Raw genomic sequence first — 26934 nt, 5'->3', positions numbered from 1 at the left:
AAACATCGTGGTGCAGACTATTTACTAGAGTTTACCAGCCTGTCGCTCATCAGGCATCTGAAGATCATTGCATTCACGGTGATGTTCGATAGTCCACCACTAACATTTTCGTCATGTCTCCAAAATGAAAATGAAACCTAGATTTTGTTGTAGTTTTCATTATCAAGATCTGTTTAAAGCTCGTTGTCGTATTGTTTTCATCATGTAAAAAAGGTTGTTGATGAAAAAATTTTTTTAGTTTTTGTTAATGAAATTAATACTGCAGGAGACCCAAATGTTGTGTTTTTCAAATGAAAACAAAACAACTGTATGAGTTATTTAACCATCAGAGATCAGTTAGCAACAACTGCATGTAAATTTAACAGCCATACAGATGGTTCTTGACATACCCATGATTTTTTTTTTTTTACTTTGTTCATTCACACACCATAATCAGTAAACATATGCTTTGGCTTGTGTCTCATTTTCTCTTTTTCCATCCCTTTAACTGCAGAACCTGAAGGAGAAAAAGCACAAGTTGAAGAACAACCTGCAGGACCTGCACCAAGAGATCAAGGAAACAAAGGTTTGTATCTTCATCTTAAACCCATCTATGAGGTGCTGCCAGAGACATTATTCAGAATTACCTCTCACACACACACACACACACGTGAAATGCTCTTACATACACTACTTAAACACGCTCATACAAACAAATGAAAAATTATTTGCTCACATACACTACTGAAATGCTCTCACACACTCTACTGAAACACTCTCACACACACTACTGAAACACTCTTACATACACTACTGAAATGCTCTCACACACACTACTGAAACGCTCTTACATACACTACTGAAACACTCTCACACACACTACTGAAATGCTCTTACACACTACTGAAATGCTATTACATACACTACTGAAACACCGCAGCCGTTCACCTGTATGAATTGTGTATTTTATTCAAACTGGGAGCCCTTCTGGTTTTACTGAAACACCTTCCATTTTCACTGAAATGCTCTTACACATCATACTAAAATGCTTTCATATAATATACTGAAACGCTCTCACACATCATACTGAAATGCTCTCATATAATAAACTGAAATGCTCTCAGTAGTGTGAGAGTGTTTCACTAGTATGTGTGAGAGCGTTTCAGTTGTTTGCATGAGAGTGTTTCAATAGTGCGTGTGAGAGTATTTCACGAGTATGTGTGAAAGCATTTCAGTAGTGTATGTAAACAAATAATTTTTCAGTTGTTTGTGTATATAAGAGCATTTCACATGTGTGTGTGTGTGAGAGGTAATTCTGAATAATGTCCCCGGTGGCAACCCATACAAAACATCATCTCTTCCACTTTCTCTCTTCTGTTTATCAAGGCTTTTATTTTTTCGCAGCCAATATGTGTGTTTGAGGAATTTTATTCATTTCATGAAATTACTTGAATATGTGCTTTTTTCCAGGTGGAAGGAACCAGGAACTTTTTAGATAAAGTAAGTTGTCATTGTATGAGGTTTCCTCTGAATTTACTTACTTACAGACATTTTTAGATATTGCTTCCATATTTGGTGTTTTCACCTATCTCTCTCTCCTCTGTAAATTCAAGTTTCGGAATCCCAACTGACAGCAGCAGCTCCAGAACGCAGAAGACGAGGATTAATTTTGAGACCAAGATGGGAAAAAGGAGCCACAACATAAAATCTGAGACACTAGTAATTATTTTCTAAACTGGATTGTTGTTGAATGCCACTGCTACACTGCTATCACCTACAGACATTGTAACTGCATGGTGGTGATGAAGTTGTAAATTGCTATACATGATGGTCCACATACCCCAGAGTTAAACTCTGGCATAATGTAAATGCTTTGTCCAGTTGGTAGTGTACTGTCACTAAAAGGTGACAGACATTACCTCAGCTGGAATCACTCATGGACACTTTTAAAGAAATGTTGGTCAATCCCTGGGTTAGTACAGTGGCACAACACTGGGTAAACTCTAACCAGTTCTTAAGGGTAGGAAACCATTGGGTCACCAATTAAAGCCGGGGTAGGCAGAAATCTGGAAAAGGGAAAAAACAAACAAAACAAACAAACAAAAAATACATTTGAAAATACACCCTCCCCCTGCAGCTCTCCCCTCTCTAAGCTCATCCCACCAGACCACCACCAGTTGCATGCAGTTCAGTCACTCAGCCCTTTCTTGCCCCACTCTCTCTTGTTCTATCAGACCACAATTGAGACAACAATTAGTTGCTGACCACCCCACCATCCCTTTGCATTGCTCCCCACCACTGTGAACTACTTTGCGGGGAGGAGAATCAGCAGCACCCTGGGAGACGGACCTTTGGTCCGCGCAAAATCCCGAAAAGTAAGTGTCAAGGAGAGCTACTGGCAGTTCCTCTGAGCTGTGGTTTGCGCTGGCTGATATATCGCTACTGCAGCTGCTGACAGGGGGCCAAAGTATCCCATCACAGGCAAGATTTTCTAAAGCCTGAAAACAGAGTCAAGAGGAGGTGCAGTAGTCTAGTTTTTTCTCAGTCCATTTAAAATCCAAAATACTCAAGGTTTATGGGATGTTCACCCATTGATGCCAAAATCATACTGCCTACCCCGGCTTGGCAATGGGTTGCTTTGACCCACTGTTAGCATTATTTCTTTATGTAACTACTGTGTTATTTACCTGTACCTAAGTTTTGTTGACTTGGTGTTCTAACTTAGAACCATCACAAATGTATTGTTAGTTGTACAAAACAACATGCATATGACATTCAAAATAGCAAAGGATATATTATTTAAGATTAGCAATAAAAGTGAGCAAAAATAGACTGACAATTTGCAACCACCTTACTCAGTAAGTCAATAACTCAACAGTAATGTAAAAAAAATAACACTAGCCAGGGCCAGTCCTTTTGATACAGGGGCACATACAGATGATTTATCCTGGCTTCATATGAGCAGAGGAAATCTTCACTCATCACCAGGCTAATTTATAGTACAATGTAAAATGCCATAGGCTTGTGCTATCAAGCATGTCATATTTGTTTAGTATAAGACAGTTGTTTTGTCAATGAACCTTGTGAGCTGTAATGGAGCCAAATTGTGTGCCATTACCTTTGTTAAATGTAGCTGTTGTCCCTGGCTTCATATGAGTAGAGAGAAGTCCGCTAGCCAGTAGGCTAATTTATACAATGTAAAATGCCATAGGCTTGTGCTAATAACGTTAGCATGTTGTATTCGTGGGGAAAATGTGTCCAGATAAAGACAAGTGTTTGTCTGTGAATGCTGCGAGTTATAGTGAAGCTGATTTGTGTACTTGTGTTTGAAAATGACGCTATTAAGCCATGTTTAATGTGTGTTTAATGTATGTTTAATGTGTGTTTTGAATCAACTAAACTTTACAGCACTTCACAGAAACCCCGCTACTGACTCGTGTTTTGGAGGTGTAACTGCAGACTGACATAGTCACACCACCGCACAAGTATAAATCCTCATAACAGCTTAGGCTCTGCATAGAGCTGCTGCACAAGTTTAAATCCGCCTTTACATGTCATGTCCGTCACGCTTCTTAATTGTGTAATGCTGGCATGCTGTCTAAAATCACACACTGGAGCAGAATGATACCTGTTGTTTTTTCTGTATAAAAATGCAAAGGAGGCATAAAAAGGGATGTCAGCTCTGTGTAAAAAGGTCTATAGTAGAAACTGGTCTCTTTTGGGGTTCGGTTTACTTGTATCTCTGTTTGTTTCCTTGACATGATTAAAAAAACATTATTTAACTGTAACTGTGTATATATAACAGTGACACAACCATCTCAGTTGTTATAATAAAGGGTGCCACTGAGTGGCAGCACAATACTTGAAATGATTTTCAGTCTGTTTGTTACCATAATCTTACTGGAAATCATATGCAGCCTAAACACTATAACAAACACTGTAACAACTCCACTGCCTTATTCTGTAACACAATCAGAAAGTTTACAGACGTTGCTCTTTTAAGCGCTAAGAATACTGTGATCGAGTTGTTGCTTCTCTCAACCTTAACAGTTGGTAAGCTTTATATTTGGTAAAGGTCTTGTGTTGACAGTATTCTTACATTCTTACTTGAAACTTGACAACATGATGGTTAACAACAAAAATGTTCAAACCAACTTTCAGATCAGCATTACATCAAAATAAGTTGTGCAGTGTGACCACAGAAGTCACAGTGAGTGCATTTAAAGGCTGCAGCAGCTCTCTTCTTTTAAATAATGTCTCCAGATGTGAGAACAGAGCAGACAGAACAATGTGGTTTGACTGTTAGTGACTCATATCTCTTAAAATAGACAATGAGGTGTTAGTTAGCCGAAGCTCTGACTCTCATGTGATGATGATGATGATGATGATGATGAAGAAGACTCGTGTCTTTAGGCTGTTTTTACTTCATACAAGTCACTGGTTGTCTTTAATTAAGAATCAACACATGCACTCCCTTTGAAAATGTACATAACTTAAATATCTTTAACTTTTTTTCTAAACACATTTCTTAACAGCACATAAATATGTCATTGTCTTTTGTCATGAACAAACACAACTCCCCAACCAATGCACTTAAATGCATACAATTTGAAAACAGTTATGTTTAGAAAACAGACATAAAACCTTCATTCTGCAGTTGAGGTGATTAAAAATGGAACAAAACAGCTTTGTGTGGTCACATGACCTGCACGCATTACATTGTTTTAAATAGACTCTTCTTCCTTCTTCAGACATTAGTCTCTGCTCTCTGTAACCTGCAAGACACACAGGAGACAAGGACTACAGCTGTCAAGATGGTTAAGATATTAATACTCATGACTCTTTCTTGCATTTCACACAGTACTTAGAAAAATTTGAACATCAACTCCTGCTTCCCTCCAAAGTCCCCCCCCGCAACTCCACCTCACTCCAAAGGCCTACTTCCCCCTCCTCCATTACGTCCTCATTACGTCTATGATAGACGTAGGTGGTAACATTGGATACACGGAAGAGGAGAGTGAGTGTAACATGCCAAGAGAAGAGTAGAGGAGAAGAGGAGTCATATATAGCATTATAGCCTATGTTAGATTACAGGCAAACTAAAAATAGCTGGCCAACAGAAAATCTGCTACCATCTTGTCCCTTTTTAGCTCAGGATGAAGCTTTATCGGTCCTCACCATTGCTCGAAGGAGAGCCGATGTTGACCCGAGTTTTAACTCTTGCAGCATGGCGTTCTCTCATAGTGTTAGCTTTTTCTGCAATATTATTTCTTTTGCCAACTGATTTCCCTGTTGGAGCAGCTGGAGGTGGAAAAAGTGGTCCGCATTTGTCTGTCATTGTTACGGAGGAAAGTTTATATCCACAAACTAGCCTATTTGTTATCTCACAGACTCACTCTTCCTGGTTGGAGGCGGGGGCGTTTTAGTGTGCCATCAGCTTATTAATAGCATTTTAACCTAAACAAAGAAAAGCGTAAAATTTCCAGAACGGGAAGTGTTGCTTTAAGTGATATTACCTTTCCATAGTGGACTGTTTGTCAAGCCGTCCCCAGGCTTAAGGTGTGGTAAACAGGCATAAATAAGGGCTCTTCATTATCTGAGAGAGAAACAGTTTCAGAAAGCTTGAGACATACATAAATACATATTTGAACAATAATTTAAAAACAGGTAATTATACCACTATTATGACTGTCCATGTCACTTAAATGTGGGGTACAACAAGCCACGATAATTGGCCCATTTATAAAATGCTTTTTTCCCCGTTACACCATCCACAACTTCCACTGTGTTTTAAAATAATTTATATGCAGATGATACCTGACTTAACACTTGTGTTAAACCTTAGCAATTTCTCATTTTTTAAAATTCAGTGTCATTTATAAAGCCTGTTATCACAAAGCACAATTAGCCTCAGAGCACTTTTCGACATATGACAAGCCCTCTGGCCTTGCACCCTCAGAAAATCAATTCAACAACTGCCTTGGCAGAGTTAAGGCAGATGGTAAAGCAAATCCTAAAAGAATACTGACACTTTTTGACCCTGTTCTCCACATTTTGAAGGATGAATGAATGCTTTACCATTTGATTTTGACAAAACAAGTCAACATCTTTACTTTCTTGTCATTAGACAAGAAAGAGTCAAATCTTTGATTTAAATGTAATTCCTTTCATAAAATATTAATATTTTACATCACAATACATACAATTATTTCCCTATTTGATCTCTTGGACTGATACACTTGTTTTCCATCTGTGTTATTTATGGCAGTGCAGGTGTATGTAGATCAAAAATGTCAGAGAAAACAAATTCACTACAGAATATGAGTGCTCTGATTAATGGCCTCTTTGTATATTTATGAAATACTGACAACCCATTCACTTACCCATACAGCACATGAAGCTGCAAGGTGACATACTGTTACAGTAAGTACTTGATGTCCCGCTATAAATAAACCTAAAGCATGCATCCCCTATTTAAATGGCAGCTACTTGACTTAACTTGACCTCTCCTGTGACTGTAAGTGCAGCCAAAACAGGAGCTGCTACATGATGAACTGAGGGGCCCATCTACCTTTTTCTGTCTGTGGGTTTCTCGTGTGGTTTTTGTCTGGGTCGCTATAAAAGAACTATCACTGGGGCCTACAGCTGCTGAAGCAGATGCAGTGTAACGCAGTCTAAAATTGAATGTACATTCAAACAGACTTTATAAATGTCAGACTAGTAATTCAGTGCCATTTTATAGTTGTGACACTAAAGTAATGTCTGCTCAGAAGCACTGCTGCAAACTTTAATCTAAAGGTCAACTTAAATACCACTATATATAATTACCGTACACCCTCCTGAGGTTTGTAATGACAGCATATGTTTCCCGGTTTGGAGCAGCTTCACTTTCCACTTCAGCCACTGAAACATAATAAAGTAGCAGGTAGATATATGGGCAGACAAAAATAAAAACTGGCACATAATAAAATAATTTGTTTCCAAAGCAAACTAGCTAACTTACAAAAAACTCTATAAATATATTCCTATAAATATTGAATGGATCCATATTTTTTAATACACTAACAATTGTTTTTCCATGTTTCCATGTTTTCCATGTTTTGTTTGTGGTTCTCGAGACCTTGGACTATGTTATAAACACAGTATTCATTTCTTTAAAAAAAAAAAAAAAAAAAATTAACAATGTGTTTATTGTTGCTTTGGTAAAATTTAGTATGTTTCATGATGACAACCCTCCATCCTGAAAATGGTATGAGAAATTTCTGTGTATGCAACATCATAAAAAAAAAGAAAGAAATTTACTGATCTAATCTAGGAGAGAGGGAAGGGGGAAGTCCCACTTACTGGAGCTTTTCAGGGTCCCAGTTATTTCTGTAAGTGGGACTGACTGTATGTAAAGGTCGACAGGGGACTACGTCAGAGTGCAGATGGAGTCTAAAATGACTTAAATGATAAAGAGTTCACGGAATAAACATGTTCCTGCTCAGTAAGAGCTTTAAACTGTATATAGCAGAATCTTTTTGGAATCAAGTGGGGCTGGGTAGAACTGGACTGATAAACTCTCTCTCTCTTCCTGGTTAGTCTGTCAAAGGCGCGTTTTGGAAGGTCTGAGGACAATCAATAGCATTAGGCTAATATCCTTAAAATGAACACATGAACCATTTTTACCAAGGGCCCAAACTTGATGGTGATGTTTCTATAGGGCCTAACACCAGGGCCACACAGCCTGCAAAGCGATGCGTGACAGCTACCTCGCTGAACTGCTGTGGCTTGCACGTGTGTGGTGTTCACACAGGCAAAGCTGCTGCAGAGCTGCCTGCTGCTCTATCAGCTGTATTTGCTCAATGTAAAGTCAGTAATTCACTCAGTTATGACCCTGAATGTTAAAGTTATGAAGGGATTCTGTCGACAGAAACATTGTCAGAGAGTTTTTATTTATTTCATTAGCTTGTGGAACTGTGTAAATGTATTGTGAAAATACAGTGGTCTCAGCAACAGGCAGCTGCGCACATATATCTGTCTATATATGTATATATATATATATATATATATATATATATATATATATAAAAAATATATATATATATATATGTGTATATATATATGAATGAATATATGTACATACATATGAATGAAAGGTAATTCTCACCTGTTAGTGGAGAACAGAAAGACTGGATGGAGGGAGGAGAGGTTGGGATATCTGGAATTTAAAAGAAGCCCTCTTTTAGCATTTTGTAACAGTACTTAAAATGGTATCTTTATTTTATTCTCTGTACCTATTGTGATTGTCCGATGTTTCCAACATTGCAGTAATCCCATCAACAGCAGCAGAACCACCAAGAAAACACTGACAGTAATGCAGAGCAGCAGAGGGAGCTGAAGGCCACGATGAGGCACCTTGTCAGCTGCTGGAGAGGTAACGGTATGTTCTGCACATGAGACATGATCCTAATGCTGTAAAACACACTCTGTGATATCAATGTGAAGGGATAATTTGCTGATTTTCAACCAGGTCTGTGTCTCCATGGTGTGGGCAGTGTGTGCAGATGAGTGGTGTTACTGTAAGGTGGCCCCCGTGTTGCCACTGATTTTCTGCTCACTGCCTGCACCACGGTGACATAGAGCTGGTTTAATATTAGTATTTCTTTAAAATGAAACTTATTCCATACAGTTACTGTGTCCATTCCTTAATTTAATATTTTTTCTGAAATTGTAAAGTTTAGGACATCCTCACACCTCAGCTTTAGTTTTCAGACCAACAGGTCTTCTTGACTATTCTCAGTTGTAATCCATATTAAGCTAGACTGCAGAGCAGGTTACAGTGAGTCACAAGAGTCATTTGTGATGAGCCTATCAAGCTTTAAACATAGAACTAGACATAGGTAAGGCACAAAGCATTGTCAGATTTATTTTAAACACTGGTATGTCTTACCTCTGACAATCAGCCAGCTCGCTGATGATCGTCCATCTTCAGGGATGCTGCACGTGTAGAGTCCTTCATCAGACTTGGAAACACTGTTGAGAGTCAGGTTTCCCATAGAGCTGTTCTCCATTGAGTGGCCGTCTTTAAAAAATGCAGCTGTGAGGTTGGAGGACATCTGCTTGTTTCTGCAGTGCAGAGTTACATCATCTCCCACCATCACAGGAAGGGCAGGACTCTCCAGGATCACAGAGCCACCTGAAGAATATGTGAATTAGACTGTTTGAAAGTCTCTGCTATGCAATGAAAAAGCCGCTCAATGTGGCAGACAGTTCTTGTGTTTTGATATCTTAACGCAGCCAACATTTATGTGGGGGGCCCATGTGGGTAGTTCATGGGTGTTTAAATGGGCCTTATGTGGGATTGTCCATGGGATCCATTTGCCTACATGGATGGGTTAACCCAGATAAGATGCCCATTTTTGGCCCATACCCATTTGGAACCCAGGTAGTCCTACCATTACCTATGTGGGGCCCACTTGGGTAAACCCACCCATGTAGGCAACTGGCATGTGGCCAATAAGGAACCCATGGACAATATCACATATGGTCCATTTTCAGCACATTCACAAGTCACATGGGCCCCACACACAAACGTTGTCTGGGAACAAGTAATGTTTTATTGAGCATATTAGGTCATGCTATGTTGTGTCAGCGCATATTGAGCAGTAGGTAAGGCAAACGTGTACTTCCAAATGTTATACCAATATGGACACCAGTACTTGATAATATTACATGGATTGTTTTATAACATACTAGACACATAAATGAATAAATCTTCAAACTGAGATGTCCACAGACTAAAACTGTGACAACTTTGCACTACTTAGCGTTTTAGTATTTGCATACCAGTGACAGTGATGTTGACAGTGTTGCTTTTCTTTGCTCCTCCCATTTCACACCAGTATTCTCCACTGTCAACTGCCGCTAAGGCATTCTTTATTTTACAGGGTCCTGTTGACGTTGACCAGGAAGCAGCACAAGTTTTGACAGCACCTGCGATCCTCCTCACCACTCTCCATCCAGTCAGTCCCTCCAGACCCTCACAGGTGACAGTAATGGGCTCATATTCAAAGAACTGCTGTCGGTTTGGAACAACCTGAGGGAAACCTGCATCTGACACAGAGATACAAAGGATGAGATGCATTAAAGAGATAGTTCCTTTTTTTAAATGGGGTTGTATGAGATCCTTATGCATAGTCAGTGTATTACACAGTAGATGTCAGTCAGCACAGCCCCAGTTTGGAGAAGCAGGCAGGAGTCCGACACGAAAGCTAAGTTTTAGGTGGCTAAAATATGTGTTGTTGCTGACCCCTCCACAGCAGCACACAGCAGTATCTTACATGTTGCAGTCCAGCCTGCTCCTCCAAACTGGGGGCCTGTGGACTACCATCTACTTTAAGTAACACACTGACTATCGATAACCATCTCATACATCGCACTTACATAATGTTCTTTTAGGTATAAATTTAAAAACATATATTCCTCTTTCACAGCTTAAATGCAGCAACATTAAAATGTGCGCAGTTGGATTCGGACAAGCACGAAGCGATGACGCACTCTTCAGATGTTAAAAAAGTTATCCTTAAACACAAATTCTAGCTCATGTTAACCTGAAAAATAAGAAGCTGTAATATATTATATTTGCTATATATTTATTTCTATATTCAGGTATTATCAATTGTGAACACTAGAGAAAAGAAACTGAAAAGTTTAAGTTGAAATTATATTTTTGTAGCCCGTGATTGTCAACTTGGGGATAATATGATGCATTGAAGCCTAAGATGACGTCAGAATGATGCCAGCTATGCATACATTTTTGTACTGTAAAGTATGTCTGATTATCAAAATGCTACTCACCAGCTCTTTGACAATCACTGAGGTCAACATGTGCAACCAGACGCAACAACACAGTCATCACTGAAAAGATAAGAGAGCTGTTATAGGAGATGTCATGTATAACACGTACAGTATAACATAACTGTGTGAACATATCTAATATTTGGTCAATCATCAGAAAGTAGATTACAACTCCCTTTATTACCTGTGCTTTAGTTCTTTCCAGAGAATACATGCAAAGAGTATCAATGCATTTTAGATAAATCATATCTATTTGCCCTCAAACCCAAGAAACAAACAATTATTGTCTCAATATATCTGTGTGAACACTGGACAGACTCAGTACTCACACAGTCTGATGCAGAGCGCTGTGACCTCCATGTCGTCTTGCTGCTGACTGTCTGAACATCAGACTGAATTTGAAATATAATTGAAGTCAGAACTTCCTCTTCCTGTTGCTCTGCTGATGAGGAAACAGCAGACAGAGCTGCTCTGAGTTCAGAAAAATAATGTACAGTCTTACAGGTGGCTCCACAGAGCTTAATTTTTGGAGTGTATGAGAGGAATACCAAAGACGAGACTCTAGTGGATAGAAAAGAAAAAAATATACATATTGAGTTTGGAGATGAGCTGACTTTTTTTTTTTAGTTTTTTTTTAGCTTCACCATTTACAAACACTATCAGGACATCTCATTGGACATCAGGATGTTTTTAGTGCTGTAATAAAATAAAATGGTTAGTGGTTAGCACTGTCGCTTCACAGCAAGAGGGTTCCAGGTTCGAACCCCCCACCCTGAGTTTCAACCTGGAACCCTCTTGCTGTGAGGAGTGGGGGAGCCCCTCTGTGTGGAGTTTGCATGTTCTCCCCGTGTCAGCGGGATAGGCTCCAGCCAACCCCCCTTTCGTGGTGGTATGATACACCGTCAGGTGGTGTCAGGATGTAATGCGACAGTTATCAAGATCATAACATCCACATCTTACAAACTGTCTCTATTAAAATGACCTTTATCGCACTTAAAGCTCCAGTAGGCAACATTGTTTTGGTATAATTGAGTAAAAATTTTATATCCTCTAAGCATAATGTAAATCAAGTGGTCTGAGACAAACAATAGGTTTCTGCACCTCACCATGGCTCTGTGTTCAGCCTCTAAAGAATCAGTATCGTGCCGATGCGCATCAACCAATCAAAGGTCAGCTCAGACCACTGCGTTCCTAGGCTGCGAGAGCCAAGGCTTGGGAGTATGTGCGGGGCCGCGAAGGAGGGATGGGGCAGGCTGCTGCTCCGTGAGGGAGAGCCGAGGCTCCCAGAGAGGGAGAAATAGAACCAAGTAGGATAAAATACTCGCGTGCTCGTCTGATGGGGGGGGCTCAGTGCGGAGACTAACGAAACCTAACTCAGATGAAACTCAAAAATCAACCGTTTTCAGGCTTTCTACCTACTGCAGCTTTAACAAAGCAGTTTTTACTATTTCTGTACGTAGTGCGGTCTGACAGCACCTGTCGCAGTGGTATGGTACAGCGTCAGGTTGAAAGGCTACCATAATATGAGGAGCTGAAGGTCCCTATATGGGGTGGTGGATAGGTCCAACAAACCCAGGACTTTCACCCTGGAAGATGGTGTTTACTTCCTGTATGAATATAATAAGCTAAACCATGATTTAAAAAAACAAAAAACAAATCATGTTTTTTGTTCTTTATTAAGACAAATAACAAACACAACATATAGCAACACACAGAACAGTACACATATACATATCTGGGGGTCATGTAGTCATGGCTCAGCCTCCCTCTGGCCACCAGTTTAGGATTTGCTGATTCCCCCAAACAAGTACCATAACGTTTACACATATTCAGTACATACACACCCACACACATCTCTGAAAATGATGTAATACATAAACAGGCAAAGACATGCTGACACACATAACCTCACAAGCACACACCCAGATGTGCTTTACATAGGAGTATGTACAGAGGTGGGTGAGCAGGCAAGTAACAGCATAAAGTTTAGGATAATAAAATCATAATATTAATAGTTGTATTGATTGCAATAGTAATGAAAGGAAATATTCATATAAAGATTTCATACATAATTCTTCATCAGCATTCACCAGTCTAGGCCAAATCTGATTCACCGGGCATAGGACCATGTGTTTCTGTTGACATCTGAGCGTTGGTTACGGCGTCCAGGAAAGTAACATATGAGGACACCTAGTGCATAACAGTAGACGTGAAAGTCCACTGGCAAAGTGGGAATATATGACAGCTTGGGGTGAGAACCAGTGATGGCCAAATGAAGCCTCATGAACCACTTTCTGTATTTTCTGACCCCGCCAGGCACTCTTGGTTTGAAGAAGCCATTTAGTGGCTTCAGAAAATAAAGACAGTGGTTCATGAGGCTTCATTTGGCCATTACTAGTGAGAAAGTGTTGACAGAAAACATAAAGGTAACATACTTTCTCTCCTCTCGTTTCTAGTCCCCCCCCCCCCCCACACACACACACACCACACACATACGCACACACACCCCCACCCCCACTTCTTCTCAATGTCAACCCACACCCACGCGTTTTGATTCACACTAACTCACTCACACACAATATGATTAAAAACAAGTCCCACTCTGCCCTCTGCTGTCAATCAGCCTCATATCACACCATGTGCATGTTTACTTGAGCTGCCGAGCCACTTTGACAGAGAGATCTATTACTACTGTTCACATTTTCCCCTGACACAACTTCCTTGTTTCACCCATTTATGTGCCACTGTAGATAACAGCAGATAACAGGTCCAAAGTTCAGGTCATAAATACACAGACTGAAAGAAAACGAAAGTGCATTGCGAGGACACACAAACACACACATTTTTTCATTCTCCATTTATCAAACCAACATTGAGCTTTGACATCAGACAGTAAAAATAAGTCACTGATGATTAGAAGTTTTTGATTGGCCCAATTTCACCCGATACTTCTAGGCTAGAAGGCAGGATGCAGATGCTGACCGTGAATTTTAAACACTCTGTTTCTTATTTACAAGCTTAAAAGAAAACAACTGTATCAATGCAAAATAGTCACATTCATAAAACAAATCATTTTAGGTTTGTAAAATTAATATGACTCTAAATGACACAAATGGTAACTTAAGTTTGATAGAGAGAAACAATAAAGTCATAGCACACCTTATCTATTTACAGAGGGTGTGGGGCAAAAGCACTGATGGTTTAGATTCAGGCTGTTTCATTCTGGACTTTGACCGTGCAGCCTACTTTTCATTGCATTGAGGCAGCTCTGAAACACACCGAAAAGGTACGTAGGATCTTAACATGAAAAATGTATGCTTTAATGGATTATTTTTTTTACCATGCTATTACTGTTACTATTTATAGCCTGTTTTTAGATTGGTAGTCTAACTGCAATCTTTGTCTGCAATCATCTTCGATACCTATCTGTTTGTTCAGTCGCACCAATCAGTTGCTTATGACTTTAAACGAGGTTGATGTCTGTCATTATGTACAGTTATGAACTTGCATATAGAAAGCAAATGTGATTTACAAAAACACAATGATGAATACAAGGGCAAAATCAAATGAGACATAATGTTTTTGAGAATAAAGGAAAGATTCCATATGATTTAGATTTTACACCAAATAAGCTGGATGATAGATTTAAACTCTGGACAAACATCCCTATCTAGTATTATACAGACAGATGGAATTAGAAGCTAGTAAAGCAGCCGGTAAATATTTTATTTAACTATTTATGAATGCATTTAAATCAGATATTAAAAGAGGGGTCATCTCTTGACTCTATAAATCTCTCCACAGTCTAAAAGTTTACTCAACAAAATATGTAAGGTCAGATGGGAAAAGGAAGGAGACAGAGGAGTGGCAAGATACTGTGTATTTCAATGCAAGGGCACTTAATCTCATGCGTGATAAGAATTTCGCTGCACAAATGTTGTTCAGTTTTTAATCACTCCTTTTATAGCAAGTCAGTCTTTAGACGCTTTGCTTGACTAAGACTGCTGACTTTCTCCCTGATTTTGTATTTAGATGGACGGATACAATTTCAGAGTTGAAAAAAACTCCCTGCGTTACAGAACCAATAGTAAATCCGCAGGGCGGTCCTTCGTTGGCTCACTGAACATAAACATAGTCCGACTGCGTTAAAAGATTTTAAAAAAGTCACTGTACGTGTCCATTTCCACAATCTTGTGGACTGAGCACACGTTTGATAAAATGGAGTTAAATCTCTCGGCATCCATTTTCAAGCTCTCTGTGTGTTTGTTTCCTTGCGGACGAGAAAAGGGGGAGCGCACATTTCCGGGAGGGCGTGTCCTTTTCAAAAATGCAAGAGACGTTGCTTTGTTGCCAGCCATTTTCTCTGGTGTGTTAAACACACTTTAGAAAGGAGTGTCCCCAGATTATCGATAATGGCAGTTCTCAGTGCTGGAGGAACAGTGGCTGTCAAACTGCAAACCACTACCATGTGCTCTGGGATTGCAAAAATGTGTAGAATTACTGGTAAGAAATGCATAAAGCAATACAATCCATCTTTAGTATGCATATACCATTAGATTTCAAAGTTCTATATTTAGGCAATATTCCTCCTTCAGTAAAAGGTATTGGCAAATACTTAATGAGTATATTGCTGGCAGTAAGGAAAAAGGCTCTGACCAGGAAATGGACGATGCACGTTGGCAACTTGGCCGTACTGTAAATGACTGAGTAGATGTAACAATGGAGATTTACATGATGGAGAAAGTTACTTTCTTTGGACACCTAAAGATGGACATCGGCATAACATCGGCAGTGACGGCACTGTCGTTGTTTACTCGCCTTTTTTATTTTTGTGCGAGTCGTAAGCAAATGGTGATCAATAAATACAAAGCAGACAAAGACTACTTACCTATTTGTAGTGATAAATATTAATTACTGGAATAAATTTGTTGGAATAATCACTGGCGCGCGAACCTGTCCAACCTGGGCTTTGGGTCCAAACTCACGTCTTCTTCTTTGGGGTTTATTTGGAGATTTGCAAACACGGTGCACTACTGCCACCAACTGTTCAGGTGTGGTTTGTATTTTGATGGGAGAGCTGCGAGTGCTGCACGACGCGTCTGTTCGGTTTTGGTTGTGGTATCTCCAGCAGCGATTTTTGTCCATTGCGCTACTTCACATCGAGAGCAACATCACAGCACAGCTGTCACCTGAGACCATAGTGGACGTATACACAGGGCGCAAACACAGACGTTTACTTCTCCACTTGGACATTTCGCAATGTAAGTTAAAATCTGCTTTGCAATTTAATGTCTGCGGTGTTTATTTAGCATTTATGAGTTTTAATGTACTGTTGTATGTAAAATTGTTATGCTTCACCCAGTGTGGCAGGGTCAGATCTCGAAACTGTCTAGGCCTGTAGTCGGATTTTTTTGCCCCCCCCCGGCACCAGGGACGATTGCTCTGAGACAACATGGGAGGCTGAACTTCCCCTAAAATTTCATAGAAGAAATGGTCAAATATGCACTATTGAATTTACATTAAAATAAGAATTTACATTGCGTTAAACATGCGCTGGATGATGTTCAAACGTCAGCTGTTTATCACCAGTTTTCAAACGTGACCTCCCTGTCATACATTCTCGTGTCAGCACGGTGGACACGGAACCTCCAAGCATTCCTATGAGACAGCGCTGAGCAGGTTTTTTTCATGCAGCAAAGCGAGACAGTCATTGGATAAATGCGACAAAATCGTCACTTCCAGGGAGGCTCAGCTTCCCTGGGACCTGAGTGGTAGGCATTAGAGGACGCTCGGTGTATGCATGATGATTGGAGGAATTGTCTAAGAGGCTGGATTCCCTTGTGATTGACAGCGCTTTGGAAATACACACCGGCATCGTCGCATTTTGAGCTCAGTCCCACGCGGATATTTGCAAGTTGAGTCTCCTGACAGAGTGCCGTCCAGAGTTCCTTATTTCCATAAGCCATATAGCTCATTTTCACCATTTTAAACCCATCTTAAAATCTTTGAGGTGTGTGTTGCTGTGGTTCTAAGGCATGAGTGTGGTTGAAAAATGGCTTCAAGTAAATGTTCCTTTTATAAGTTACTGCCTCGCTACGATAAGACACATTTTATGATGTAAACTTAAAGTGAGCTTCTCCTGTTTGAAAGACCAGCAGCCGCCACTGCCTGGCACGAATCTCAAACTCCGCCTACGCTCTGAAACCTGACTTTGTTAAGATAACTAAAGGAACATATTTAACTTTTTATTTATTAACTTTTCTTTTTTCTCTTCTGTGTCCTCTTCCATGTCCAGATATTGCATTATAAATGCAATTTGCGAAGCCAAACTGCTACGAGCATTTTCTTTAATCTATTTTATTTTATTTCAGCCTTTATCTCTACTTCACTGGTTGTGTGTAGTTTTATTATGGCCCTTTTTTCGCAGTCTTCCTTTGAAAATGGACAGAAATAGTGTATGAGTCAATCTACATAAAAATGAGGGTGAGGGGCTTTTAGTTATTTATTTATTATTTAATTTAATTTGATCTAATTTAATTTATTTACAAATCATTTGTTGGTTTTCTCTTTTTCTCTTAACTGCATGTTCATGCTGTTTTGCTTGCTTAAGTTACCAATACAATATTATATCACATTGTTAAGGAGTTAAAAAAAAAAACACCACTGTGCTCCCAGACAGAGAGATATTTTAGTTTAAACTGGTCCCACATACTTCACAGTTGACTTATTTTCATTTCCAGCACACCAAGATGATTCACATGAAGGACAGACGCCTTGTGACATCTCAGCTCAGTGACTTCAGGAGATTGATCTTGCATCCTGCTGTGGTCTTCTTTCTCCTAACACACTCTGGTGGAGGTAAATTACACACAAACAGACAGTAAATCATTATCAGAGTCTCAATATAATACCGTAAGAAATCATACAGTAAAAATAATGATAATGTGATGCACTAAAACATGAGATGCACCACAGAGAATGACAAGAAGTCATTCCTGCCTGTGGCCATCTTGTCTGATTTACTGGATGTAGACTCGGGCTATAAGCCTGTCAGTGGCTGGTTATTTAAGCTGACAGTCAGTCTTTTCTTTCTCTGCATGTGACCATCTTCAAAATGCATTTTGGTGATTCCAGAACTTTCTCAAGCACTAACACAGCAGTGGAGACACACTGTAAACCTCAATCCATCCATGATGCTAAATTTTAATGCAAAGTCTACGCCAATGCCCCGGATTGTCAAAATGACATACAAACTTTATGATCACTTGGCACAAAAACTCACACCTTGTGAGCTTGACTTTTTTTATGTTAAGTGAACAATTTAACGTTAATTTGACAAAAATATATAAAGCTGATTTCACCTAATTAGTTTATGGCCAATAAACAAAACTATCATTGTGCATTTAACATATTGTGGTGGGGATTAATAGGTGGAGTTTCCCAGCATGCCATGAGACAATGTGTTTAAGGCCATAAGACGAAGAAAACTGTGTTTAAATATGTTCTAGATCACTCATGTTACCCATCAACCCATTGTGCAGTGATGTATTCCCCAATGATTCTCATAGGTTACAGCTAATGTTGTGGTGAAAGTTATCGTGCGCCATGAATAAGTCGTGTACACAATCAGTGACCTCCCAAGGTCCAACTGCACTAGTGGCCATCAAACATTTCAACTCCTCTCTCAGAGCAACACATCCTCACTCTGACCTTGTCAAATGTGGATGTTTGGTCGTGGACTTTCTGTGTCAAGATATAACGTGCAATGAACCCTGGCTGACATTGAAAAAGTTAGCAGCAGGCAGTGACATTTAGCTTGTTTAAACAGATATGTTTTGAGGTTGGATTTGAAAGTGTCCAGGGATTGAATATTTCAGATATCAGGTGGGGGGCTGAGCAGCTGAAGGCTCTGGACCCCATGGTGGTCAGGCGGGCTGGAGGGACAGTGTGGCTGATTGAAGAGGAGGATCTGAGAGACCTGTGTGGATGTGGAGGAGGTTAGTGAGGTATAGAGGAGTGAGGTTATAGATGACCTTAAATGTGAGCAGTAGGGTTTTGAATTGGATGCGGTATTGTATGGGAAGCAGTGGAGTTGATGGAGGACAGGAGTGATGTGCTGGATGGATGGTGATGATCCGGGCAGCAGCACATTTGCGTTTTCCATGGTTAGGGTTAGACAAAGAAAGGACATGGTTGAGTTTAGATAAAAAGAACTGGGTTTAGCTTTTCAATCTTACGGGAAGAGAACACTGGCCTCCACGTAATAAATCAGTGATTGTTGGATCCATCCACCAGACCTCCTGTCCACCTTAACCTTCGTTGATGTCCCATCACCATTAAACAACTGCAACCAGCTGCATATCATGCCGACGTGAAAAGACAGCTTAGACAGCTTTTTCTGTCAGTGTCTGACACTGGAAGTCACTGACCATGCACCGGAGTGAGACCGGGCTGCTTAGAGTGTCACTCTGAATCAATAATTTTGGGCCTTGGACTTATTTTACACCTCAGCAGTAGCTAAAACAGCTACCATAGATTTTTTTTTATGTGTAGCTCTATCCAATCGTGCTACTTAACATGTTTTTTCTGTTGTGCATTTTCCTTTTCCATCAAAGTGGCGAAATGGCTTGAAGATTTTACCCACCACTGCCAACAATTTACCCACATTTGGTGGGTGGCTGGTGCTAATATCAGACCCTGCCAGTAGTTACTGGTAATGCTGCCTACAGAAAATAGCCACACACTCGCACTCTCAAGTTGGATATGACAAATATGTAGAGTGGTGGTAGTGGAATATTACAAGAATAGAGTATTGAGAAATAATGGGAAATTCAGTGTGCTGTTTCCTGTCATTTCTACCTGTGGCCACAGTGGCTAATGTAGAAGGCAGTTAGTCAAAGCAAAAGCCAGTTACATACTGTCTCACTTTTATATAGTTGTGTTAATCCATCAATACTCACTGATTTAAAGAACGCTGAGAGTAAGCTATTGCTGAACTAATGTTATATTGAACTCACAACTTTAAAAAGGAGTACAAGTGGGAGTTAACAAAACAGAAATGTTTTGTGTCTCCTTAGGTCAGTCTCAGGTGATCGGTACATCTCAGCCAATAGTGGCAATGGTTGGGGATGACGCCATTTTGCCATGTCATCTCAACACTGCTGTGGATGCTACTAACCTGACTGTAGGGTGGGTGAGACCTGACTTTGAACCAAGAATTGTCCATTTGAGGCATGACGGTGTGGAGCACCAGCTTGAGGAGCATAAACTATACATGGGGAGAATATCACTGTCTACCAACAAACTGAAGTGTGGAGACATTTCACTGAAACTCTCCAAAGTAGGACCTTGAGATGCTGGGACATACAGATGCTTTGTTCCCAAATTTAAAATAGAATCTGTGGTCGTGCTCGCTGTCGGTAAGTTAACATATATTCATTGTGCACAACAAAAAGCTACAATGATCCATGAAAGGTATAAACGTGTTATACAGTGATGCAGTCAATGCTGGGGTAGGCAGAAATCTGGAAAATGCAAAAAAAAAGGCAGAATTGTGGTGGGGGATTGAGGCTGCCCTTTACCCTCGCACTGGGGTTGTGCTGGCAGGATTGGTGCTGCTGCAACAGCTGACTGGGAGTCGGCGTGATGCAGTGTGATTCAAGGCTCTCGCTAACTTTAGCTACAAAAAGAAGCCAAAGAAAAGGATAAAAAAAAGAATAAAAAATATTGTATGGAGGGTTCAGAATGCCTGACAAATGCATATGTGGTAGATTGTAACTAGAAAGGAATAAAGAATGACAGCTGAAAAGAGATTATCTTGGTGTTTTTAAGCCCTCAGACAATGATGAAGTCGAAATCCTGGATCAGTAACTGCGCTAAATCGGATGCCAGCAGAAATTTGCATGGACGGTACTATTCACGTGCTCGGAGAAAAGGTTATGTGCAGGTTTAGTTCTCACTGTGTATTGTTCCAGTGACACATGAGTCGCCCAGATGCTATCCAGACCTAACAAGTTGTGTTGACTTCAGGGCCATATGCAGCAACCAGAATGGCACTTGGGTGGACCCCAAAGGGTGCTTGTGCTGATCAGAGAAATGCTTGTCCTTACTAAAGGGATACTTGGAGTGACCACAGGATTATTGGTGATCACCAATCACTTGGACTGATGGCAGTGGCACCTGGATCGGTGTTTGGCTGAAGCAGAAAGGGAACTGGGCCGCAAGAATAGCACTTTAGCTGACCAGAGCAATTGTGCCAAGAAGACTGACCAGAGGGACATTTTGACTGACAATAGAGTACTTTGATAGACCACAGGGACATTTATGCCCAAAGAAAAGTATTTTGGCCAATTGGTGCTGACCAGATGTGTACATGACCCGAACAGAATAGTCCATTGGCTGACCAGAGGAGAACTTGAGCCAACTGAGTTGACCATAAGGGCCTTTGACCGATCAAGGCCAACCAGAAGGTTCTTGGACTGACAAGAAGGGTACTGTTTATGGCTGATCAGAGGGACATTTGGGCCAAACACAGTGGTACTCATGCCAAGCAGAGGGTACAGATTGGCACTTGAACAGACATGAGGAGGGGGGCTTGAAATGATTACAGAGGCATTCTGGTTCACCAGAAACCAGTACTTCAGCTGATCAAGGGGCATTTGGGCAGAGTATAGAGTCAGGGTACCATTGTAAAGCACTTGGGCTGTTATTTTAGGGGGAAATGGATGATTGCTGTGCCTTATCGGGGTATAAAGATCTTGGTTCAAAGATTCAACAAGGGCATTACCAATCACCTGAGAATGGTACACATTTATCCTCACTAAGAATTATTTTTAGGTTGACAAAGGTGTATAGACTGTATATTGAGTGACAGAAGCGTATCTTTATTGTTGTGACTTAACTTTTATTCTTTCTAAGGTTCTGTCTCCTCACCTGATGTAAGGATTTCCAAAGTCAGCAATGGAGTGGTGTTACAGTGTGAGTCTGCAGGCTGGCATCCAGAGCCTGAGGTGTTGTGGCTGGACGGTGAGGGAAAGCTCCTCTCTGCTGGACCTACAGAGACAGTCAGAGGTCCTGATGACCTCTATACTGTCAGCAGCAGAGTGACTGTGGAGAAGAGACACAGCAACAGCTTCACCTGTAGAGTCCAACAGAGGAACATCAACCAGACCAGAGAGACACACATCCAGCTTCCAGGTAGAAAACATGACGTGTGAGTTACTAATGTTACCACTTTGTTTTAGACAGTTAAAGTCTTCTTTTATAAACGTATCTGTGTTTTATGATTTCAGAATATCTCTTCATGGCCCAGTCTAATGCTGCTCGCATCATCATCTGCTTCATTGTGTGCATCCTGTCTGTTGTTGCAGTTGTATTCATTGTTTGGAAAATGGGACAAATAGAAAAAAGTAAGTAACAAATGTATTCCTTTTTCCATACCTCTAACTACGCAAATCTCTTTTATGGCATTTTTACATGAATTACAATTAGAGGCAACAAAAGCGTGTGGTTGGGTTTAGTACAAAGAACAGGGTTTGGCATTACAATCTCACGGGAAATGAATACCTGCCCCTCAGGTGAAAATCGGTGGTTGTTGGATCCGTCCACCACCTCTCCCACCTGCCCTATTCAGACTTCTGCTGCCTTAACTTTGGTTGTTGTCCGGCTGCATTCCCCCCTGATGCCACTGGGCACTATTAAACAATAACGGTGACCGGCATGCTAATGTGAAAAGACAGCTTTATTTGTCGGTGTCAAACGCCGGAAGTCACTGACCGGTGCCAGAGTTCTACAAATTTAGAGTGGGACTGGGTTAATTTGGTCATCCAGTTTCATTTATCAAACGCCTTTCAAATAAAACTTGGGTGGTTATCAGGTTAGCAGCTTCATTGTTGTTGGTGATTAAAACAATAATCCTTGCTCCAAGCCAAAAAAAAAAAAAAGAAAAATCGGAGGAAGCCCCCCATTGTTGTTGTTTTTGTTGTTGTTTTAATTTTGCTATTTATTTCTGCTGTGCTTCCCTGTTAAATTCAAATGGCAACCTATGCAGCTGAAAAATGAAGCCATCATGGAAGTGCCAAAACCTGCAGTTCCTCTAATAGCCACTGGAGGCTGGCTCCAACAGCAAGTCAATCCATAGACGCCATGTTAAAATGACTAACTAAATAGCAGAAATAAACATGTTTACAGCCTGGTACAAAAGAAAAGATTTCAGTCTCTATAGCTAATTTCAGTGTTCATGACAAATCAACTCTGCCTCACTCCGAAGTCGTCAAAATCTGGTGCTTATATCATATCTTGACATGCAAAGTACATGACCAAACATCGATACGCGATGAGGTTAGAGTCAGAATTTGTTGGACAAGTGTATGGGGGTGAACTTTAATATAACTCACCATATTACATTTTATTAAGGCTCAAAGTTACACATAATTCGGGGCGACACAGTTTCGAGTCTGCAAGGCGCTACCACAGTCTGTAGCCCCTTTTACACTGCCAGATTTCTGGCGAATGTTGGGCTGTTTTGCCGACAAGCTGCGAGCATTTAGACAGACAGAGCTGGATTGACGAGTTGGTTTTAAAAGAACGAGGCGGCCTTTCTGCAACAAGAGAAGCTGTTGATGACACCGCACGTGCGAGCCACTGGCAGTGGATAAACAGGAAACAGCTGATAGCAGGAATTAGCGAGCAGCTAGTAGCAAGAGGGAAACACAAACCTGACAGACACTGTAAAGATGAGCAACTGGGGAGACAAGGAATTGCGCGCCCTCCTTGTCCTCGCAAACAAAGAGGCCAATAACTGTCAGATGACGGGGACGGTGAAGAACGGGCCGACTTACGAGAGAATCGCTGAAGGACTGACCAGCCACAGCTTCCCTTCCAAGTCACACGCTGAGCTACACGTTTTGTTACTTGCTCACGCCCCCCATTGCCCCGAAAAAGGCGCATTCTGTATAAACAAAAGTAGGTAGGCGGCATTTTGCTGCACTCCCCGATTTTGTTTTCTACTGCCAATGCTGAAAAAACACTGATTGGGCTTTCCTCCAAATTTGCACAACTCCTATTTACAAAGGGCTTATGAGTCAGATTCAACCCTCGTTCCTCCACAGCTCCATGCTCTCGTCCAAATTTGGTCACTTCTGGTTCCAAAAAACCAAGACGTCAACAATGCCAAACTTAAGGCTTTAAAACAGCAGTCCATAAACCAATGGACTGTGTAAAGGTGGTTATGTCCATTATGTTTATGCAGTCTATGATTACAACCTTTGTCTCAGCAAAGGGAAACACTGCAAGAACAAAACAGGTTTTAACTTCAAACTTAATACGTGTATCCTCTTTTCACACAGAAACCTCAGACGGCAGCACAGAACTTCAGCATCTGATGGGGGGAGGATTCAGAGAGAAGCTCATGACAGGAAGGGACAATGCAAAGGCAAAACTTGATGAAGAGTTACAAAGGAACAAGGGAGAACTGCAACATGTACAACAGGTGATTACAACACTGATGGACCAGAAGGAAGGTCTGGAGAACCAGAGAGAGAAACTCAACTCACTACTGCGGAAGGACAATGCAGAGAAAGAGGAGAATGAGAAGGACCAGGAAAATATAGGATTCATGGAGAAAGAAAGAAAGAAGAAACTTGAAAAGATCAAAGACGATGTGGAGAAGAGAATGAAAGAACATGGTGACCTGTTAAAGAAAACACAAACACTACTAAAGATAACAGAGGAGATGAATATTCAAATGTCGGAAAGGAAGGAAAAACTACAGGATAATAGGGAGCAAATAAATGAAAACCTGACAGAGAGAGAGAAACAGAGAGAACTTCAGTCAGAGCAGCCAGAGAGAGAAGAGGAAAGATACAGTATCTGCTGATCAATCATGACATCATTTCCTGCTCAAATCACACAAAGTGTAAACATTCAGAAAATCCGAGACATTCTTTTTAGATCTGTAGTGTCATCAGTTTAAGCATCTACCTGGTTATTCCAAAGCAGATATAAACACCATGCACTTCGGTCCATCTATTCTCTGAACACATCCTCCAGGTCATGTGACGAAAGAAACAGTAACATGTGACAAAGATGAGCAGAGCAGGTTGCTGAACTTTTCTAAATTTTAGCTCAGCACTCAAAGTCTCTTTATAGGTATTATTGTCTTTCTCATTGTTGGGTTGCATGTTGTTGTCTTTTTTATTACACTGTGCTATAATCTTACTTTGGTATATTTGTTGTAACTCCACAGGAGGCTGCCCTTTACTGACGTAAATAAAACTAGAATTATACTTTGCAATTTTTTGGTCTACTAATTTTTTTTTTCTGATGATTGCTGCTATACTATTATTTTTGCTGCATTTGTTGTAAATTAATTTGTTGCTGTCCAGAAATAATGGGTTTGTACAACATGTGTAAACAATACTGAATAATTTATGAAAATTTGGTTCAGTATTCTCCAAGAGTTTTTCTTTTATTAATGGCCCAAGTTAAGTGTTTTATTCTTTAAAAACATACTCTGAGAGGACTTGGGACATTAAGGAATTTAATTAAAGCTGTGTTATTTAAGTCGTGTTGTTCAGTTTCCTTTGGATTAGTGTAAACTCCGCCCTCTGGTGGTGAGATCAGCCCACAGCTGAAACAGGAAGAAACCTGTTGACCTGAAGCATAATCAGTCAATCAATCAGTCGTTTCTTATCAACATTCCCAAGACAACGGAAAATCAAATCAAATGTGCATATACTTTTTTTTCTTTTTGCAGACACAGGTGCTTGTGTTTTATAGTCTAGAAATATTTAATTTTATTATCCTGAAATTGTATTTAATAAAGGATTGGTTAATAAAGGATGTTAACTTTTTCTGTTTTGTGATGTTTTGTGTCTAAAGGAGGTTGATTAGACCTCATTGAATACATTACATTATAATGCTTGAAGATAATTTGGAATGAAGGGTCTGAATTATTGAATGTGATTTATTATTAAATTCTAGGCTGGCAAGGGTAATGCAACAACAACAACAAATAAATAGTAGGTGACACAAATGTGAGGTCAAGTGAATAAAGTGCTGCATAATGTAACAACATTATTTGATGTGGTTTAAGGCTTCAAGCCACTGAATAGTGTTCAGATAGACAGAGGGATGCTCTTATTGCCCAGTGCATTATATATCGAATACCCACCTCAATCAGATCTAGTGTACAACATACAGGTGCATCACCATCATTTAGAATATCATAATAAGTTCAATAGTTTTTGTCATATATATATATATAGCTGTATATATATATATATATATATATATATATATATAGTTTCTACACCACCTAACCTCTTGTAACCTTATTGGGTCATGAAACAGCCACCTGCATAACGTTAAATAACGTTACCTTGGGGAGCATGGCACTGACTTAATGACCTCACATCATGCATGATTAGCCAGTAGGCTAGCTTGCTTTCAACCCATTGTGTCACAGCTAAAGCTTCTAACATGAATGTTACTTAGCAACAACTTAACTTTTTTTTTCTAAAAAAATAATAAAAAAAACTGTCATTCACACATCTCGTCTGTCAGCTAGCAGTATCGTCGTCTTCCTGTCAACTGAATTCAAGTTTTCCGTGTTCCGCTGATACATCAGATAACTTCCTGCGTGTCGTTTCAAAATAAAAGCTGTCCGGTGTGTAAATACGTTTACCATGCTGTTTGGGGTTTCTTCTATTTTTTTCTCTTTGAAATTTTTACCGAGGTCTGGACCTCGGTGACCTCATAGCTGGCCATGAGAGCAAACTGCTTATAAAAGTAGCTTCTGTTCTTGCAGTTCCAACACTGTGTTTAACCCTTTAATATTTGATGTCTTCAAGCTTTGATACTTTTCACATGTAGTTAAGTTTATTTGTCTGTTTTACTAACTGTTTGAACTAAAACATTATTTTTCAGTGAGCTATGTAAACAGTATAAACTGTGGTTGACCTACTCTCAGTGACCAGTAACCTCAGTTTATGTTAATGCTTAGTCTATGTGCAATATTCTGAAGTCCACATCAGTGGTTGTTAAATGTTTGTGACTACACTGAACAAAATCACAGGATTTCAGAGGAAATTTAATTTGGGGAGACTGACTGTGTTG

At 40.1% G+C, this 26934-nt stretch overlaps 2 protein-coding genes and 1 long non-coding RNA gene across 3 annotated transcripts in view; 2 read left to right on the top strand and 1 right to left on the bottom strand.

Annotated features, from left to right (window-relative positions):
* Positions 1-491: 491 nt before the first annotated feature.
* On the top strand, positions 492-3718 carry LOC125884017 (uncharacterized). The gene is made up of 3 exons (XR_007448632.1): positions 492-565; positions 1450-1479; positions 1593-3718. It is a non-coding gene; the product is annotated as an uncharacterized LOC125884017 (long non-coding RNA).
* Positions 3719-4564: 846 nt separating this feature from the next.
* On the bottom strand, positions 4565-11178 carry LOC125884277 (low affinity immunoglobulin gamma Fc region receptor II-b-like). Its single transcript, XM_049569175.1, has 9 exons — positions 11148-11178; positions 10819-10878; positions 9808-10074; positions 8912-9157; positions 8256-8387; positions 8129-8179; positions 6808-6882; positions 5496-5575; positions 4565-4754 (listed from the first exon to the last, which is right to left on the bottom strand). Exons 1-8 carry the CDS (start codon positions 11176-11178, stop codon positions 5517-5519), a joined length of 921 nt encoding a protein of 306 aa, XP_049425132.1. The 3' UTR covers positions 4565-4754; positions 5496-5516.
* A 2608-nt stretch (positions 11179-13786) lies between these two features.
* Positions 13787-26934, top strand: part of LOC125884275 (butyrophilin subfamily 1 member A1-like) — a 55258-nt gene continuing 42110 nt past the window's right edge. Inside the window, exons 1-2 of the mRNA XM_049569173.1 lie at positions 13787-13801; positions 14024-14104. Of these exons, the coding sequence (XP_049425130.1) occupies positions 13787-13801; positions 14024-14104 (96 nt within the window). The remainder of the gene's footprint in view (positions 13802-14023; positions 14105-26934) is intronic.

Source organism: Epinephelus fuscoguttatus, linkage group LG23, assembly GCF_011397635.1.
Source record: "Epinephelus fuscoguttatus linkage group LG23, E.fuscoguttatus.final_Chr_v1".
NCBI classification, from domain to species: Eukaryota; Metazoa; Chordata; class Actinopteri; order Perciformes; family Serranidae; genus Epinephelus; species Epinephelus fuscoguttatus.
This window is presented reverse-complemented; position numbering and strand designations above follow the sequence as displayed.

Coding starts and splice junctions, on each gene's coding strand:
- LOC125884277 (XM_049569175.1), bottom strand. CDS start 11,178: ATGGAGGTCACAGCGCTCTGCATCAGACTGT. Junction 10,879..11,147: donor AGCGCTCTGCATCAGACTGT/GTGAGTACTGAG, acceptor TTATCTTTTCAG/TGATGACTGTGTTGTTGCGT. Junction 5,576..6,807: donor AAACCTCAGGAGGGTGTACG/GTAATTATATAT, acceptor TTTCTCTCTCAG/ATAATGAAGAGCCCTTATTT.